This window comes from Carettochelys insculpta, chromosome 4 (assembly GCF_033958435.1).
Source record: "Carettochelys insculpta isolate YL-2023 chromosome 4, ASM3395843v1, whole genome shotgun sequence".
In the NCBI taxonomy this organism is placed as follows: domain Eukaryota; kingdom Metazoa; phylum Chordata; order Testudines; family Carettochelyidae; genus Carettochelys; species Carettochelys insculpta.
The window spans coordinates 105,972,756-105,993,589 of NC_134140.1; the positions used below are offsets into that span (position 1 = coordinate 105,972,756).

Genomic DNA, 20,834 nt, shown 5'->3' on the forward strand with positions numbered 1-20,834 from the left:
GCGCCGCGCGGCGGCAAGAAGCGTCAATTTCGAAGCGCCGCTGCCGCCCGCATGCTAATGAAGCGCTGAATATGCATTTCCGCGCTTCATTAGTAAACTTCGAAATGGCCATTTGCACGGCCATTTCGAAGTTTGGGGCACGTGTAGACACGGCCCAAGTGTCAGAGTAAGGAGTAGCCTTGGCAGTAGTAGACCCCTTAACCTTTGGCTGAGTTACTAAAGTCCTCAAATCATGATTTAAAAACTTCAAGTTACAGAGGATCCACCATTTATGCTTCAGGTTGAACCCATCTAACCCAGAACTGTCTCGTCCGGCAAACTCTGTAATCTGGCATGATTTTAGTTAGCCAGACGACCACCTATCATGGGTGTGGCCAAATTTCCCGTGGTCCTGTAAAGTTTGTTTACAACCACCTGTTCTAGCTCTCAGTTTTCTGTGCTGTTATTTATCTGTAATTTACCTCTAAATGTCTTCTAAGAGCCCAGTTAGCAGTAAAAGTGTTGGTAATGTGCTAGAAAATATTGACCACCCATTGTCCGGCAAATTCTCTCGTCTGGCACCGGTCAGCTCCTGAGGTCTCCAGACAAGAGAGGTTCAACCTGTAGCTAAAATCTGCAGGTGACCCATACTGTGTGCTCCATTTCATAAGCTCTAAATTCAGTCATTTAAAAAATGAAAAACACTGGGGCCACATCTGCGCTAGAGATTTTGAATTTCTTTACCTGCTCTTTTCCCTTGAATTTGTAATTTTGTCTGTCTGTGTCAGGTTGTTGTACACTGTTCTATGAATGCTGCACTGCAAAATAAGTTAACATTTGAAGCAAGCTTTTTAAAAGTCATCAAATAAAAAAGAAAAAAAACATGTCAGCAGAAGTAGTTTGAAATTGTTCTCTTTATAGAAGGCTTCATTTACTCTTCAAGCTTTTAAGCTCTGCTGTTTGTTCACGTGGCATACATATAGAGAGAGCAAGAGAGAATTACATATTTATATTTTTTCTTAAGTTTCCCTCTCCAGAATGGGATACAGTGACTCCTGAAGCCAAAGACCTCATCAATAAAATGCTTACCATCAATCCTGCCAAACGTATCACAGCATCAGAAGCACTGAAGCATCCATGGATCTGTGTAAGTAGTTTCCATTTGCACTCCTCAAAAATTTCACATAAAAAATAGCTGATAGCATTTTCTAAAGTCTAGGACACAAATTCAGAAGGTTAATGACTGGGTATTTTTTGTTAGTTTGTTTGTTTGATTTTTTTTCCTTCTTTAGAGCTGTTTCTTTGCAATGTAGTTAAATGGAGGAGATGAAATTATTATTATTGAGACTTTGTAAATGTAGAAATATTTTGCCAGAACTGAGGCTCCAGTCTGAGAAACTGCACCATACAGGCAGACCCTTGTGTCTGTGCAGAACAGAGATTTCACTGGGGTCCTCCTTGATACAGACACCCACTTGCACTGAGGAGAATAGAGGAAGATGGCTCTTAGGACATCGTTGTACAAATGCTCAGGGAATACAGTATAGAGTGGTTCCAGTAAAATTTCTTGCTTATATTGTGCTTTGCATCTTCAAAGCAGTAAATTCTTGGTGCTCTTGGAGATAGATAATTGTTATTGCCCCATTGTGCAGGGAGAAATGTGAGGAAAAACAGGTTACGGTAGAAATTTATCTGAAAATACTCTGCAAGTAACTGACAGAGCCACAGTCAGAATTGATGTGTGTCTGGGTGCCCAGCTTTTTACTCATTCTCATAAGCTGTCTTGTCTTCTCTGTCAGAGAGCAATACAAGTGATAATGAATTCAAGGGGAAACGAGGTTGTTGAATATTTCTTACTAACACATTCCACATTAATATTAAATAAACTTTAATTTCTCTTTTTAAAAGAGAATTTTACAAAACTTCACAATAAAGGATGCTATTGTTGGGGAGGGGATATTCTTATACTTACATATGGCCAAAATGGTTTGCTTTTAGGCAGTCTCTACACAGGTGTGAATCCCACAGATTTAAGTTGGCATTTTTCATGAGTAATAACTAGTACTAATTGAGTCTCCAATTTTGCACGAGGTTACGTTAGCATCGATACCTTCACTCAGGCAAAATCCTGGGGACTTCTCAAACCAAACTCTAGAAACCAGTGAATGATAGGGCTTAGGAATTTGTCCCATATTGGTTATGATATGGTCTTAAGCTGCTATCCAGTAAATATAATGTTACTCAAATATTTGTGTGTATTGAATATATGGTTCTGTTCTTCTCCCTCAGCAACGTTCTACTGTGGCCTCTATGATGCACAGGCAGGAGACTGTAGACTGCTTGAAGAAATTCAATGCAAGAAGAAAATTAAAGGTAAGAAAGCAAATTTCTTCACGGGAATTTTAGTGGCAGCTGATTTTGGAACAGTAAAAGGAGAAGGTGGCATATATGACGAGAATTAGGTAGACATTATTAAAGGGATTTTATGGTAAATATTGCCTATCTTCCAAACACTTAAAAACAAGACTGTGTAAACAAACATTAGGTATTTAGATGTTAAAATGAGTACATCTATGTGAACTCTGCTGTGGTGTCTATTAACCAACATAAGTTTGAGCTCTACGGGCATTTCTAGGAACATGTGTACTGCTTTTAGAGAGAACTGTCAAGGAATCCGTGTGCTTTAGATAACACCAAGTTAATATAAATATTATCTAAATGCATTTCTGGAATCAAGGCAACACAGATAGCTCATCCATTTGAAAATCACAGTGGAAAACCTCCCTTAGCTGTGGTAGTGTATCCTTTATAATCTTTGCAGCCCAGCCAGTCGTGGCCAGCGTTACGTATGCACAAGTACGTACACAGAATAAGTATGTTACATATAAATACCAAGTTGAACACAACTCATTCCAAGCAACTAAAGTGAGGGTCTTGGTTCTAGTCTCAATGTCATATGATTGCAATTTAATCAACGACTCATATTGTCGTGTGTGCGTATGTATTTTTGGCAAGACTTGTACTGGCAGCTCAGTAACTATTCAAGGATCTTATCATAGGTAATCATAGCTAGCAGCCTATTTAAGAATAATAGCTTATTTAAGATAATAGCTTATTTAAGAATAAGCCACAGTTCCTTCATTCTCAATGTACTGCACCTTATGCCAAATAATGCATGGAAAATTCATCATTTCAGAGTTGACTTAGATATTTAAATGATTTATGATTAAGCAGATTTGCTTTTTTGGTCTATTCATGATCACAGCTCTAATTTGAGATAATATGTGTGTACACAGGGAGCTATTTTGACAACTATGCTGGCTACCAGAAATTTCTCAGGTACGTTTGTTGAGCTCCAAATCTTTATGTTCTTTACATTTTGACAGCTGCTCACTGCAACCAAGATCTAATTGGAAGTAGTCTAGTATTGTCAAGGATTTACTCCAGCTGCTGTAGATTTAACTTAAAGGGTCATATTGAACATCTTCTCAGGTAGCTGTGCTAGTTGTAATAATTTGATGCAATGTCTGTTTCCTTTATTTTGAAGGGGGAGGATGTTTTTCATTGTTCTTTGTAGAATCCTATCAAGGAGATCAGACTAAATATTCAAGATAGAAAGAGAAAAATATGAAATGGTAAAGACAAATGTGCAAGTTGAAATGTTGTGAAAGAATAATGTTGAAAAAATTAAATTACATAGTACAAGCAAGATTGTATATTCAAAACTAAAATACATTTCTAAACTTTATAGACACTGTTTTGGTTATGTTTTATCTTAGATAAAAAGTAACCGTATAGTACATATTTTACTACTTTCCTGGTATCATATCAAATCAAGTTGACCTCTAATTACCATTCCTATTTGTTTGGCTTTCTTAGTACTGACAAACATATGAAAGTGCTTCATGCATTAACTCTTTTGTCATTCTCAAGCTTCATGTTATAACAACATAAGAGTACTTTTCGCATATGAAATATAAGTTTTGGTACACATGTTTATAGTAAATGAATTCTAAAGCTGAACTTCAAGGTTTATTAGCCCATGACATAATTACAATATGTGTCTTAATTAGGAACATCCACAAAATATTGTTAGGCTTAAATTTATAGTTACACATTTCAAGCTTCTGTGAAACTGAAAAGAAAAAATACTACAAATAGAATAGTTGTACATTTCTGATTACCTAAACTTCTTTCCTTTCAAGTTTTCTTTTTTTCCCCATCATCTAATCCACACCTTGCTGATTAGCCAGACTCTTGTAACTGTAGTCACATGTTTTTGTTTACGTTGTACTTCAGTTCTTATTTGGAAAGGAGGCACTGGGAATTTCCCAGTGTAAACCTCAGTATTTGAGAATTATTCTGAGCACCTCCATCAAACCAGACATTGATAATGCACTTAAGACCTCCACAAACAGGAATGTAGGCAATTGAATACCTTAGGGTGAACTCTGAAGTTCACTGTAATACTGCAGCAATGTGTCTGAGATAATTTATATTGCAATATGTTTAACAAATAAAAATGTTACAGTACGTTGAGCATTTTTGAAGAATAATTATTATCAAAGCATCCAAAATATAAAAAGCTACAGCAGGATGCATGTGAGACCAATTGGTCCAATCTCCTAAGTGTTTGGGATACACATTGCCTTTCTTGGTTAGGTTTCCCTATTTAATATACAGCTGTGACATGTAAAACCATTTTTAGAGATTGTAAATTGTATTTGATTAATGCTTAATGCCAGTAATTTTCAATTTCCTTTAAGAATTGAAGTGCTTTAGTCTGAGTATCTTGTCAAAAATCTTAAAAATGTGAAGCGTGTATAATTTCTAATCACTCTCCATAATCTTTGTTTCACATACATCATACGTGAGATCTAACACCTCTCTGAATAATACAAATGTCATAGTCCTTCAAAAATATTATTTCAGAATGTCTCAGCATGTTGATCAAAGACTTTTCATCCATCATTTCAGTGTTAATTTAAAACATACATTCAGCATCCTGCACTTGAGAAGACATTTTAGTTTTTGAGTTATTCATCAAGTTTCGTTGAAAGCATGCTTTTTAAGGTTATTTATCCATAACAATATGTTTATAAAAGTGTTTTATTTTTCCTTTTCTTTCTTCCTTGTATGTGGAATGTGTGTTTCTTGTGAGGTAAGACCCTCAGCAGCTGAAAGAAACATTTTTCCTACCTTTTAAGCAAAACTGCTCTCTGCCCTGAGCCATACTAATCTCTGCTTGTTGTCACAATTGCATTTATTCTCAGTTTGCTTTCTGGCTTATTAGCAGTGCCTTAAGATTTTTTATAACTTTGTTTTTTAGTTGTGGGAAATCAGCATGGTTGAAATTTTCATTGTTAGCTTACTTTAGAATATGCTTTGCTACTGCAATTTTTGGTTTGCATACAATGTCCTTGCTTACACAAAATGCTTTTAAATAGTATTAGAATCCTATCTCAAGCTAATGAAAGGCAAAAGATTCATAGCTAAAGCTGGTGTTAACACCTCTTTAAATAGTTTTGTGTGGCTATTGCAGTATACATAGTACAGGGTATATGCCATACTTGTTTAGTTGGCATATAGTTTAGGGTTCCTGTTAAGATACAGGAACCACATAAGTATGGAGCATGTCCCATAATATGATGTATCACATCAGAATCTCAAACATCAGACCTCTCAAGGTCTCCCTCTAAGTGTTAGAAATCCGACAGGCACAATGAAAGGAGTAATGGCAGTCACAAGCTTATTTTCACCTTTCTTTGTTTATTTTTATTTTAAAACATATTTCCGAAGCATGAAAAATATTTTAAATGGGAACCAATAAACTTCTGATTTTCCTTTTCTTTCCTATAGCTTGAAAATAACCATTTTCTCATCAATTAGTTTAAGAATTTGACTCTCTTTCTATTCTGATTATTTGTACAGTGGCAGTGCCCAAAACCCAATCAAGAATCAAAGCCCATTGTGCGAGGAGCTGTACTTACAATTAGCAAAAACACAGTCTTTAGCCAAAAAGTTTTAAAACAAAACAGCAGCAGATTATAAATTGAACATATAACATATTATAACATTGTTTTCACATATAAAATATTCTGCTTAGATGGAAATATTTTCCATCAATTTTAGCCTGAAATAAATTTTTATGAATGAAATTTTTCGGCTCCTAAAAACAGGGACTTCTGATGATGGCAGAAGTTATAGTCTTAACCGTAATCTGAGTAGATGTTTTGTAACTGATACAGTGCATTTGAAGGAGTGATAGTTTGAGCATTATGTGCGGCAATTTTTTGTTATGACACCCCCACCCCCGCCCTACCAGCATGTGTGTGTTCCATTAATATATTCCAAGCCCAAAAGTGTTCCATGGCCAAATTAGTTTGGGAAACACAGGACTAGACAGAAGATATGCTGCACTTCAATTCTAGTTAGTGCTCCAATGTCTTTTTAACAAATGTAAAAAGGCACTTTCGTGAAGATCTGTCATTTGTGCCTGGTTTCTGTGCTATGTAGTCTATCATGTAGAATCACAGTAATATGAGCACTTGACCCAGATACAAGAGGTGAATAAGACATGAACATAGAAATGTAGATGAAGCAGAAGCTTTATGTTCATTAATTTAATCAAGAGAAATGGTACCTCAGCAAGCTACCGTGGCTAATGCAGTTCCTAAGAGAATAATCTCTCCTTCTGCCAGTCAAATAAAGGGGCCTGTCTCAAGTGTCTGTGATCCCTGCTATCCTCCTTCATGTTTAGAATAAAAGTCCAGATGAGTAATGCTTCAAGCTGTGCAAGATACTGAGGCCAACTCCTGTGCCCAGGAACACCAAGACCCAGGTCCAAAGCCTTCCAAGGCAACTGCCCTTGCAGCCTTTCCTTTGTTTTTGCACTTTTGTCCTCAACAACTAGTGCCACCCATGTAAAAAATTTGTGGACAAATGTCAGCCCAATGGCTTAGCCACAGCCACTTAGTCACGTTATGATGTCACTGCTAGCTATAATAGCATGAACAAGACTTAGAAGTTGCAACTTCCAAGTCACCTCTGCAACCTTCAACTCTTCTCCTCCTCCTTCTCCTCCTGGGTATCTTGCTATTTGAAGAGGGCACTGAGAGTTGGTCACCTATCCCAGAAGTAGTTCTGAGTACACCAGATCAAAGGGACATGAAGTCAGTGATGTGTCCTTGGCATCCACTGAACTAGGCAGATGGCTACACGCTGAGATGCATGGCCATTTCCAGCCCTTATATTCCCCTCCACTCTGCTATAACCCTTTCTATCCCCCAGAAATCAAGGTCCTCTAGGAACATATGCTTTTGTTGGCAAAGACTCACTTTGTCAGAGGCATACTTTTGCCCAGGAAAGCTTATACTCCAATATATCTTAGTCTGTACAGTGCCACAGGACTTCTCATTGTTTTTGCAGATACAGACTAACATGGCTGCTCCCCCCCCCAGCCCCCGATATTGGCACACTAGGGTTTTTCGTCCCTGGTTTGGCTTGGCCACAACCCCAATATCAACTAGCAAGGTGGGGTAGCCATCCCATTGGTAGCTATCCCAGAAAAGCTCATCTCTCCCCATTTCTGAGCAAAACATGTACAAATGAATAAAATGCTATCAATTGTTCAAAATACAGTGGAACCAGAATTAGCTGATCTAACTGTGATTAAGGCCGAATCAGATGACCAAAAATATGCTTAAACCAGAGAATGGGTGACAGGTCTCTAGCTGTCAGCCCTGGCATGCGGAGTTCCAACTGTCAGCATGACAGGCAGAGAGCGCCAGCCTCCCAGGGCTGCCAACGCAAGTCCCTCCACTGTCAGTGCCTGGCATTGAGTAATTTACTTAATACAGAGAGCCAGATAATGGAGGCTCAGTTACATGGAGTTCTACTGCATACTACAGTATGTTTCCTAGGAGTACATATTCACTCATAAATAAAGCAAAACAATAAATGACAGGCACATCTTGTGATCTGTTGTTTTTGGTATTTTTGGCTGTAACCCTGCAGGTGTTTACCCATGTGAATAATTCAGCTGAATTCAGTTCATCTACTCATACTGTTATATCAAGCCTTTGCCAATTCAGGGATTTTGTGTGTTTGTTCACACGCTAATGCACAGATTTTAGAAATATGCTGTAGTTCTGTTTGTGAAATACTGAGGTTCCACTGGATATGATAGTGTTTAATGTTCAGTGTAGATCTTAACAAAATCAAAGGAGCAAAGCTAAAAACATGATACTGCAGCCTTACATCCAGTTGTTTTGAATTCCTAAAGTAACGTAAACATTCCATTTTCTAAATGTAAAGCAGTGGAGGCAGGACCTAGAAACAAAGTGCTTGCTTTATTTCATGCCTTTTGAACTTCATTGGTTACCAGCTGACATTGAATTTATTCTCTCATGTTACAGCAGCAAAGAGTTTACTGAAAAAACCTGATGGAGTCAAGGTAAGTTAAACAAATGCCCCAAACTATATAGTTCATTCAGTCTTTTTTTACTTGTACCTTTCAATTTTTGTTGACTTTGCAACTGGAAATAACTACATCCCTTCTTCATAGGTTATGTTACGTAATGGTTCTCACTGTGTGTTTGAAGTTAGTTTAACCTCAAATTAATGTCAGAAAACAAATAGTTGAAAAAACTGGACTGTATTTTAAATAAGGTTAGAAAAATGCTGACAAGGAAGTATTTTCCTTGCTTTTTTCTATATAAGGTAATCCTGTCATTAGTGACTAGCTGTGTTTTTAGCTGCTTAATATAAATGAGACTTTGGTCATGGATATGTTGGGTTTTCAGTTGCTGCTACCGATCTGCTGCTTCCCTGCTTCCATGTTTCCTTGAATTTCCATTTAAATTAATGGAACATCAGAAGCTTACTGGTGGTTTGGGCCCGACATCAGGTACATTCTACCAGCAGTACTTGGTGTGTCTGGCAGAAGTCGGGGTTTAAGATCTCAGTGAGCAACCTCATCCTGATTAATACACCTTCGTAAGAATGGGAACATGTTGGTAACTTTCATGTGTGATTTAGAATTCCTATTTTCATATCAGCAGGTCCCTCAGGAGGAGAGATGCTTCACAAATGAATGTTCTAAATAGATATTGTGAAAAATAGCAAAGAAGAAAATCACTGAGCATTGAAACATGTTTTATTTCTTTTTTTTCAGAGGTTTCCCAAAGACTAAATAAAGCTCCTCAGCTATAGAGCAGTGGCTCTCTAACATGAGTGCATGTACCCTTGGGATATGCAGAGCTCTTCCAGAGGGTACATTAACTCAGTGTTTCTCAACCTTTTTTGGATTAAAAAAAAATTGGACTTTATGTTGATCTAATTTTTTTATTTATCCTTTTTGCACAATCATAAGTGGGATGGTAAGTTAATTGCCTTTAGGCAATTTCTTCCAACTAACCAGTAAGGATTAAGTTGTTTAAACAAATGTGTTGTAATGGTAGAAAAAAATTGTGTATCTGGAAATCATAGGTACAGGGGATACTTACACTTTTTATTTTTTTAAGGGGATACTTTATAAAAAAGGTTGAGAAACACTACTTTAGAGAATACAAAGTTTCTTCTCGGTTTCTGCCTTATTTCTCAGGAGTGTATCTTAAATCTGAATTTTAGTTTTCTCTTAAGGTTTCTTTAAGAGAATGTTTACTTATATTCAATTTCACAGGAGATTTGTACTTTCCTCATTTATACAATCAATCTCCCACACTTATAAATGGCAAAGCTCTTAAAATGAATTCAGCATACTATCACCTGAATGTTACATAAAATGAAATAATGCGACTCTTTGAGAGAATGAAGAAGTACATCATTATGTATGATTAGGTTGTTCCTATAGAGACTACTTAACACACCTTTGTGGAATGCAGGAATTTTATGTGCTCCAGTCAGGCAAATATTTTTATAAATACCATTCCTTCTACAGGTTTATAATGGTACCTGCTGTATCTCCATTTTGAGAGCAATATGACTGAGAATTATCCTCAATGGTTTGCTAATATTAAACTTGTTGGGAGCTGATTATTTTTGGTTTTCAGGACGTTTCAGGTTTTTGAAAATTTTCCTGCTCAGTTTGTCAGTCAAGGGGGGGAAATGTTTACCTGCATGGGAATCTTTATTTTCAGCATTTTTTCCTCGCGTAGAAATTTCCCCTACCAAAAAGAAAAAAAAAAAAAAAGAAGAAGAATCCTTCCTTTCTGCAGATTGGGCTGTCATTTTGAAAACAAGTATATACTGTACCTTCAATCCAACCAGTCACATTTTCTTCTTTTCCTTTTCTCTCTGACTGGTCAATTCAGAAAAGGAAGTCCAGTTCGAGTGTTCAGATGATGGTGAGGATCTTTATCTGCCAGACTTTTCCTCCTGTGAAACATTCACACTTAGAAATCAAATAATTGCATTTAATATGTTAATATAACTTGAGAAGCTGCAAGACTTTTAACATGCAAACTTGTGACTTCTAAGCCAAGAAGTGCTATGTGACATCTGTGATGAATTGCTTCACGATTCTTTAAAGCAAGATTTTAGCTATAGAAACAGAAATACAAAAAAGTAGATGTAACATTGGCCAATGCAGCTGTCTTTAGTACACTAATAAAAATGGAATTTGTTTAATCTTCCATTATTTTAATTTCCTTGAACTAAAAACTAACTACATTTAAAATAATAAATGGGTAATAGTAAGTGTAATGGAAACATTAATCTCTGTGTAATTATTCACATAGTAACCTCTAAAAATAATTAAAAATTGTATTTGGGAAATTGCTAGAGCTTTTACCCATATAGTATGAATAGAGTTCATCAGGAATCCATTAAGCAACAGTTCCCTGCTCCTGCTGCCCCTGCTTTCAAAAAATATATGACTACATCAGCACTTGTATTGATTCCAGCTTTAACTGAGCACATATCCATTATTTAGGACATTTTAATGTGATCTGCAAAACCCTGCTTTGCATATGTCTATTGGCCCTTGAAATCAAATTAACAAATGGAAGGATGGTTATTTTCTTTTTGGGAATATTGTACTTTGAAAAAAATCTTATGATTTGATTGTAAAAGTGTCTTTATTTTCACATGACTCATGTCAGGATGACAAGTGCAGGCCACAGCAGACATGCCATCTCCCTTTAATTCTCCAGACCCCAAGTCCGCTCCGTTCCAGGTCCAGAGCATCATCCTAAGAGCTCCTTTACTCAGGCCCCCAACTACAAAGATCCTCTTCCCCTAGCACCAAGATCCTCAGGCAGTCAGTGACCATCCCCATTTTAATGGCATTGCTCATGAATTCTGAGATGGTGGTTGTGACCCTGGCAAGACAGCTTACTCAGCATGACACTTCACGATGCCTGCCTACTGCTGATCCAGAGAGAGAGAAAGCAAGTATTCCATTTCTTCCAGCTGGCACCTCCATCAGGAGCAAACAGACTTACCTTTGAAGAGCAAAAAATATTTGTCTAGTAAATGGCATCTTCTAACATGGTGCAATTTTTTTCATGCAAATGAACAGTGTGTTTTCATACAAAAGTACAAGCCATTTACCAGATAAGGTGAGATATTTACACACACCTCATGACTGCTCTGGCAGTCTACAGAAATATCACTTAGAATGCTTGGAGATTTTACATCCTGAGATATCATTTTAAACAGTATATGCACTACGTATATTTCAACTTTAAAAAAAAAACTTGAATGCTTAGGAGGGTATGACCCTGCCCAATTCTTCTCTGAGAGAGAGAGGGAGAGAGCATGTGTGTTGATATGAGAGTTAAAAGCTGTTTCATGACAACCACAGTTTTAGTAAAAAATGTTTTCCTTCCTGACAACAAATAGGAGTACACCAGTTGGAGTCACTTAATTAGTTGGCATGAAAATGCTGAATTTCTTTTTTAATAGTTTTCCCTGCCTGTTAAAATAAATGCAGTAAAGGTGATTTAAATACATCTAAAACCTATAATATTTTTTAAGTTAGGAGGTGTTTAGCCAAGCACTGCACATACCAAGGCAATAACTTGACTATGCAATATATTCTCTTTTTTGTTTCTATGAATGTAAATGTTGTATTCTTGACATACTATTAATAAGCTTGAATATATATTCTTCAGTTCTCAATGGTAGGTGGAATGAATGTTATTGTTCATTTTAATAAGATTTGACCAGGGGAGTGGGGAATTAATCCTGCTCCCCTATTCAGGCAAAATTCTCTCTGAAATTTGGTTCTTCTGTTTGTTGTGTTTTCCATGACAAGCGCTTCTATGGCATGTTATTTGATTTCTGATGTTGCTGGTTAGCACTGTATGAAGTCTAGTGAAACTTTCATTCCCTCCCTCATACATGTTTTGTATGTTCTCATTTCTTCTTTGATTGCTTTTCTCTTGATGGCCAAATTGTCAATCAGTACTCATTTTTAGTTATGAAACTTGGGAGAGTGATCTTCTCTTGTTTCAAGAGAAAAAGGATATGATTGTCCATATTTGTATTGTTGTTCCATAATCTCTGTGATTTTAATTTGAAAAAACATCCAGAATTCAGTGAGTTTTTTTCATTTTTAAGAAATGCAGGTAGTAATATTTTCTATCATTTTTTTCTTACTAAACTCCTGTAATGTAGCTAAGTGCTGTCCAAGATTGTCCCTAATGTACAGACATTACGCTGCTTGGCATGTATCTTTCAGTATCTCAGAGGACAAACTGAACTCCAATGCAAGCCCATTTTGCATAGTAGCTGTATGTCTGTATTAGGGATTTCCATCGTCTTAACTACATGGGTGCGGTATTGGATGGGGAGCCGAGTTCATCTGTACCTTCACAAATAACAAGCAGTCCCCTAGCACCTTGGAGACTAACACATTTATTAAGTCATGAGATTTTGTGGGAAAGGCCCACTTCTTCAGATGAGTGGAGGGAAGTGGGTCTTACCCTGGAAAGCTCATGAACAGGTAAATTTGTCAGTCTGTAAGGCAGTATGGGACTTCTTGTTATTCATAGGTGTAGTTACAGTAGAACAGAGTTCCCTAATCTAGAGATGTCCTAACTAAGGCATTGGCTATGTTGCAGATCTGCTCTGATACTGGTAATTGATGGGTGGCCACCATTGTACCTGCAGCAATGCAAAGAATTCCAGTGAAATCCTGGCACAATTAAAATCAACAATAGAGCAGCTTCTGTTGACTTCAGTGGGGTCATGCTTTCACCCTTAGTAAACATTTGCCCAAATATAGCTTACTGGGCACCTTTATCAGTCTGTATCAGGAATTGCATCAGTGAAGAGGTAGAATTGAGGGAAAGCTGAAGTGTAAACAGGGCCTAAATATCATTATCCCCATCACACAAAGAGGTTAAGTGATTTACTCTAGGCCATGGTAGAGTTCATGAGTTGAAATTAGAACTCAGAAATTCTTGGTGCTCAGCCCACTGCTGAAACCATTAGTCTCGGGCTAGGCTAGCATATCACATTACACTTTCTGGTAAATACTTATTCAGGGCTTCAACATTGAATGTTTCCTAATGAGTTTTATATAAGAAAAGGAATCCCCACCACCCTGACTAAAACAAAGGTTTGTCTTTTGGTTTTTAATGTTGTGGTAAATTTTGTTTTAATACTGACAAAATGTCCATCAGTGAAAGAAGAGAAGCCTGGATTTGCATTCTTGAATTTCTTTCCTGTTTAATGTTTGTTTTTGGTACCAGAGTACTGAGACACAGTGGAATTTTATACCTCTGACTGGTAGAAATGATGCCAACCTTGTATACAGATATCCTACCTTACATTTTGCTGCTTTGACCTGCCCCTGTTTTAACTACGACTGGTCAATTTAAAAAAAAAAAAACTAATTATTTTAATTGAAAATAGTCTGTCGCTGTTATTGTCAAACTAACAAGCTTTCTAGTTAATATGAAAACTTAATTTGGGGCTTGATTTTTAAAATCTCTCTAGTTTTATAGCCACAGTGATATTTACCTGTCTGATTTCACAAGTGCCATTTTGGAATGTGGGTTTTAAAAATGGGTATACGAATCAGAACAATTCAAATTCATTTTTAAAGTCTTACTGAGGAACAGCAAATATTTATTTTAAACAAATAAAAGCTTAGTTCTTCAAAAACTTTCATGTTTTGACATCACTGAGATTAGTCCCATATTTAACTGTCGTCAGGGTCAGAGCTTAAAACTGTAGTGTTGAGAAGCTACAGTACAGAAAGTTAAACTCTTAGGTTTTGTGGTCTGAAGAGCCAGTGTACAGAAAAAACGTAATATCACTGCAGGCACAGCTAGATTGGAAAAAGATAGCATCAAGGGTTTCAAAAACAAGCAAATTTAGTTTATTTCATGTAATAAGAATGAAACGTATGTTTTCTATTGGAAACATGATATACTTAATTGAAAAAAAATCACACAGTAAATATACCTGTACACATTCTGTCACCCATATAAATCTAGTGTTGCCAATTTCAGTGGAGTAACTCCAGATATATATGGGTGTAAATGAAAATTACAAACAAAATAATAATTAAACTAGTGACAACCTAGAAAAAAAGTGAAATTATGCTAGATTACTTAATATTGTTGTATGATCGTAAACTGACAAAAAAGTCACAATGGAAATATAGGCCTTTTCTATCTAAAAGCCATATTAATAGTGAATGCCTATTACTTGGTTTTTCCCCATTATTAAAAACTCTTAAGTGTCACAGGTGAAACTGCTTAAGCTCTATATAGAAATTCCTAGAGCAAGTCCAAAATACTGTAACTAGTGTCTTTGCAAGGGGCTATAGCAAATTATCAAATCGGTTGTCCATGTTCTTTTCAAGTTCATAAGTTGCCCTTTTTGTTTATTTTCCTATCTATATCTGTATATAGATATTCTATATAAAGAGATATAGATGTGCTAGCTACCAAGAATTCTAAGGCTTGTCTATTTCTATTTTCTGCATACTTACAGATAAACAACAAAACCAACGTGGTAACCAGCCCCAAAGAAAATATTCCTACCCCGGCGCTGGTATACCTGGATTCTTCTTTTTCACCCTGTCTTTAAGTTCTTTACCATTTTCTGTTTGTTTGGGGGGGTGTTGTTTTTGTTTTGCTTTTACTCTTTGTTTTCTAACATTTCAGAATAATTTTTCTCTTTTTTTGCTTTATTTTCTTTTTGTGAGGACGTCCATTGTGAAGCAACATATTTATAAATAGAAAATGTGACACGAAAGCTGGACGTGGTGTGGTAGCAGTAGTAGTGATAGTTCAATTTTTTTGCATGCTGTGTCAGAAAGTGAATAGAATGCTCTTTGTATTGCCCTTAGCTTTTCACCTGATGGTTGTTTCAGTGCTTTTAAATGCTGGCTTACTTTTTAAATTGTACCCATTATCTTTTTTTTTTTTTTTTTTTTTTTGCCTTAACACAAGTTTTGACATCAAGTAGAGCTAACAGGATTATTGCTAGGCAACAAAATAGACCTTATTCAGATTTTCATTCACCCTGTTCTCTGACAACCCAGCAGGACTTTGCAAGGCTTTACTTACTGGGATCAAGAGGCACCTTAGTCCGAAAGCTTTTTGTATAATACCATTACAATTTAAATCTACAGTAGGCATTACTTGGTAATAAGTTCTATTGGGGGAATGTTACTAAACAGTAGGACAGTGTATGTGAATATTCTATGTCACCCTCTTTCTTTCTGCTAATAAATCACATTTCTTCTGAATATACTATTGAGAAAGGCTTATGCACACAAATGTTACTTTTTAATTACTTAAATTTAAGCAGTATTACTTTTCATGTACTTTCGTACATAACGCCGAAGAAGTGTTTCTGTTCTTTAATATAAACATAGGGACAAATTCTGCCACTAGATTTGCATGTGCAACTCCAATAAAAGCCTGCATTGTTAAGTCATTTTCAGAGCAGTAGTTTAGAGGCTTTATGTTATGTACATGAATCTTCAACTCTGTCAGGTATTCCCAGACATCTGTTAGATCATTGAAAAGCTACAGTGGCTTCTGCAGCTTGTTCCTGTCCCAGTTAACTGGCATATTAAGGCACACAAGATGGGAGTTAAGCTTTGAAATGGCATCAGGAATTTCTGGCATACTTGGTATCTGTGCTGTTCAAATGGGCAAGAGGACGTAAGTTTGCTTGGCCCATATTTATTTTAATTTTTGTTCATTTGTGCTTTAGTAATAAGCACATGGGATCTTTTTAAAATTAGGGTACTATTTTTGAGCTAAAGCAGGGATCAGACAAAAAAAAGTCAACATATCCAATGAGTCAATGTGGAAGAGTGCCTCTTCAGGTCCCCAGAGCTCCAAAGCCCTGTGTGTATGTGTTGTTTATGAATAAGGTCTTTGCATGCTGCTACAATAGATAAAGTAGTCTTCCTTGCTGGCTTGCCAGTCAAGGAGTCTTTATTAGAGACGTTGTTTCATCATCTGGCAGCTGTAAACATTTGCTTTTGCTCTTGTCACTGTTGAGCACTTGTTCGCTGGTTCTTCTCATGCTCCCTCACACTAATGTGAATGTTTATACCAATGAGCACTGCTTTTCTCTCTATTTTGTTCTCACTCAGGAGCCCCAAACTACAGTAATCCACAATCCTGATGGAAATAAGGTATTCAGAAAGAATCAGCTCCATCTTTCTTCTCCAAAGCGCACATTTCATCCACTCTTCTGAGCCAGAATGTGCCCATTTGCCCAGGACTTAGCCAGAAAAATCTCTTCCTGGTATCTGTTGTACCTGGTGTCTCTTGGTCCTTATTCACCTGTGACTTGTTCCTACTGAATGTTTTTTTTCCTGTCTGTCTGGTGGCACTCTCAGCTCCTGTGGATGTCTGTAGGAGATGAGGGCTCTCAGAACCCTGAGGAACCAGGTCCATAGTGTTTTGTACATCTCTTGCTTCAGGCAAGAACTTCTAGTTTTCAGAAAAAACAAAGGAGGGTTATGTTCAGACAAAGTGTAGTGAGGTTATTTTTAAGACTTGTGTATGAAACTCTCACTAAAATTGAAGGCATATTTTGAGTCTTTTGCATCTGCTGTTTGTCAGCATGCTTATGCATCATACTGTGAAGTGTCTTCTGCATGGACCTTGTGACTTCTTCCATCACATCATACTGCCGTTAAAACTTGAAGTGGCAAGATGCTCTTTTGAGTTCATAAATCCTGATTGGATACATTTTTCTCATTGGTTTTCTTTTGTCTATGTGCTGTGATGTTTGTGTTTGGTGTGTGTTTTCTATAACATGGTAAATTTTAATCCCTGCACGGACTTGAAGAGGGCTAAGGAACATTTTTGTTTGTGATTCATGTTCCCAGTTTTTATATGTAAATTTCACTTATTTAAACAAGTTTTAAGATCTGCTGAAGATTTAAAGTCCCTAAAGGATTGTTGTCACATTTATCTAGTATGAATACTTGTGGTCATTCTGTGCAGTATTTGTAAAGGATTGCATCTGGAGTGTTTACAAAAAAATCACATGCAAGCATTTCTCAAGCATGAAAAAAACATTAACTGCGTGTATTGTTGTCATATCTCTTCTCAGTTTGTGTATTTTATAGTTGGTGGGTAACAGTAAGGTGTGATGTTAATTTCACTAGTGTGCCAACTACTTTCTACGCTTACTGTCCATATTTCATCAGCCATGCTTCATTAATAGGCAGGATACAGCCAGCATTTTAATTTTAGTAAAATGTTTACTAAAGACCAGCATAGGGACATAGAACACCAAAACACTGGAGCTCTTTGGCATGACTACATCTACTTGACTTTATTTTATAGATATAGATCACAATTTAAATATTTTATGTCCCCAAAAAAGTCATAACATAGACAGGAAAACCACTTATGAGTACAATTACTCTTAAATTTCATAATCTGCAAAAAACAAATATTTTAGCACAACATCTGGAGTGGATGCTTCCATATTACTGGCCACATCTCTCGTGTGAGCTTGTGCATGATGTTTCCTGCTTGTATGTGTGGTTTTTATTTTCTTCTAGGTACTGTATATGGTAGAGCATGGTATGTTCATTCTTTGGAGTGAATAGTCTAACACCATTCACAATAGGCAAAGCATGATGGTTTATTTAGCTTGGTTTGTATATGTGGATTGATTAGTGTCATTTGTATATTAATGCATATAATTTTGTTCTTTTACATATGAATAATGCATTAACCATTCCGAAAGTTTTCTTTGACTTGTCCTTGTGAAATCATAGTAGACAAAGGAACACTGTCAAGGGTATTTTGAATTTTTTATTTCATTAATTAATTTAACGACCCTTCAGAAGTTTGAAACAAATCTTATTTTTCCCCCGTCTCAGAAGTAGAACTGGCTTGCTACAGGTATTTTTATTCAAGTATTTTGCATCTGACTTTTTTCTTTTTTTTTTAAATGTGCAACAAAGTGTTTATTTCAAAAATCATAAAAAATGGATCTTCTGAAAATAAATTTAGGAGAAAAAAGTTTTTGCCTACTAGCTTTGACAGTGTCCTTTTAAGTTGCTCGCTAATTTTTCATATTTCTAATATCTTATCAAAATTGTGATAAGCAGCCTGGCCTTTTAACATTGCAAAGATTTCATTTCAACTGTCTGAGGGACAAGTCATTCCTGTGTGTGGCTAGTAGCTTAAAGAATATTTCTACAAAGATATCTTAGATTGCATAGCAGCATTGTTGTGGGTCTTTCTAACATCTGTCTTGGAAAACTTTTAGCACAAGGAGAGTATAAAAATGAAATCATGGATTTGATCCAATTCTTATTGAAATCAATGGGAACTTTAAATTTATTGTATCAAGTCTTATATGAACAAAGGAGTTATTGTAAATTGTGAAATGCAACATTTTGCTTACTTTAATGCAAAAGCTCACGTGGAATGACTTATTTTACACAGTTGATATTCGTGAAGCTTAAAATGGCAAGTTTGAATATTTGGCTGACGTAATTCATATAACAGTTCAGACATACTTTGTCTAGTAGAATGTACAAAAAAAAGAAGTTAACTCCTTTTCATAAAGGTCTTTTTATATTTCCTGTATATCACTGTGATGTTCAAAAATGAGACAGCCATAAATACATTTAATAAGATGTTGCCTTTTGAAATGGATGAAAATTGACATTTGATTTCAGGTACAAACATCTCAATCTGTGTGGCCTTTTGTTTGTGAATTACATCCATGTAGCCTGCTTTAAGGCTTTGCATGATCTGTACAATACCAAGTCTAGTTTTCATAGGTGCATGAATAATATTTCTGGGTTATTTTATGCATTTCAATTATATTTACTTCTCAACAGGAGTCAACAGAAAGTTCCAACACGACTATTGAAGATGAAGATGTGAAAGGTATGGTTAACAGTTTGAAAGGCAAAATTGTGGTTACATACATGTATTTCACTAGGTTTATTTTAAATTTTGTTAATCTGTTGGAGGGTGTTCCTAAGTAATCTAAGGAGAACAGTCTGTTATTTTGGGAAATTGTATTCATTGCTCAAGTTCTGTGTGTTTATTGCTGACTTCTGATAGTCTGACTTTAATATGTACCATCCCTGTAGTATTTTGGAATGAAGGAATTTTGCCACTTAAAATTATAGCTATGGCAGTAGTAATTGCAGATTTAAAAACTGATTTAATATTATTTTAAGTTTCATTTTGTACTTGGTATTTTGACTTTTTTGTTTGCTTATTTTAATTAATGAATTTTTAGTGCATTTTTAGCTTAGCATTTACAAAACATTTCTGTTCAGATGCCAGCATTTTTTTTTTTTTGTGATTCTCTTGTATTCTGGTTCTACATTTGTCTTGGTCTCTCTTTTTCTTTTTAATTTTCTGTACACTTACCTTCCTAAGTTTGCAATCTTTGGAGGTTATTTTAGATTTGAGTTTTGGGTTTTTTTTTGTTTTTATTTTTGTATTGCTATTATTATTACGATTATTATTATTTTAAACTGAAGTGTGACCTTATTCATTATTATTTTTAATAACATTTTGTGGATTTAAAACCAGTGTATTCAGCTCATATTTTATATGTTTCATACAAGCCACAGGTTTTTAGCTTTAAGTACAAAATTTTAATTGTTGTTGATTCAAAAAACAGGCAGAAATAAGGGACATCTTTAAAAAATAAGAGGGGGATTGGACTGTGGTAAGAAAAAGAAAGATTTCTCAGTTACTTAGCCATTACAATGGTGAGCTGGTTTTTATACTAGAAGTATTATGTCTGTAGGTATCCTTATTAAAGTGTTTATTAGCAGAAAGTTACAGTATGTTTTCTGAGATGCTGGAATCTTCAGTGTGTTTAACACTGAGAACGCATTTTAGAATATGGATTCAGTGGATGCAGTTGCTTGAACTGGGTTTGGTAAACAATTTTTTCCCTTGAATAATGGAGCATGCGATATCCTTATTTGATGAAGTAACTGATGTTGCCTGAGTAAGGAATGGATAATGTAAAGTTTTAGGACTCATGAGTATCTCTGTCAGAAATTTAATCTGGTATATATTTTAGAGTTTGTGTTTGTGTGATCAAGAACTCCTCCTAAATAAGCAGAGCTAGGACCCCCAGATTCAGAGTACATCTTCCTCTTATCTTACCTTACAGCAACCTGTGGGTTTGGTTGTGCCAGGAAAGCAGGATGTTTCTGTAATGGGATTGCTTCTCGTAAAACCAAACACAAGAGAGAGAGAATCACCAAGTACATTCCTCAAAACTGGCATAACTGAACGGGAATGTTGTAAGAGATTGAGCCAGGATGAGCCTGGAATAGGACTGCTTCTCAATTAACCTTGCAGCAAAGAGAGAAAAAGGAGGAAATTAGAAAAGTGCTCTGTTTTGGTACAGCTAAAACATTGCTT

General features: G+C 35.9%; 1 protein-coding gene across 8 annotated transcripts in view; it reads left to right on the forward strand.

Moving 5' to 3' along the window:
* Positions 1-20,834, forward strand: part of CAMK2D (calcium/calmodulin dependent protein kinase II delta) — a 263,464-nt gene that overhangs the window by 199,621 nt on the left and 43,009 nt on the right. Inside the window, exons 10-17 of one of the 8 annotated variants that reach the window (XM_074993405.1) lie at positions 1,004-1,126; positions 2,269-2,352; positions 3,276-3,318; positions 8,397-8,434; positions 10,293-10,325; positions 14,932-14,991; positions 16,553-16,594; positions 19,277-19,325. In XM_074993405.1, coding sequence (XP_074849506.1) covers positions 1,004-1,126; positions 2,269-2,352; positions 3,276-3,318; positions 8,397-8,434; positions 10,293-10,325; positions 14,932-14,991; positions 16,553-16,594; positions 19,277-19,325 — 472 coding nt within the window. The remainder of the gene's footprint in view (positions 1-1,003; positions 1,127-2,268; positions 2,353-3,275; positions 3,319-8,396; positions 8,435-10,292; positions 10,326-14,931; positions 14,992-16,552; positions 16,595-19,276; positions 19,326-20,834) is intronic. The other 7 variants (XM_074993407.1, XM_074993408.1, XM_074993409.1 and 4 more) reach the window with 7 other exon arrangements.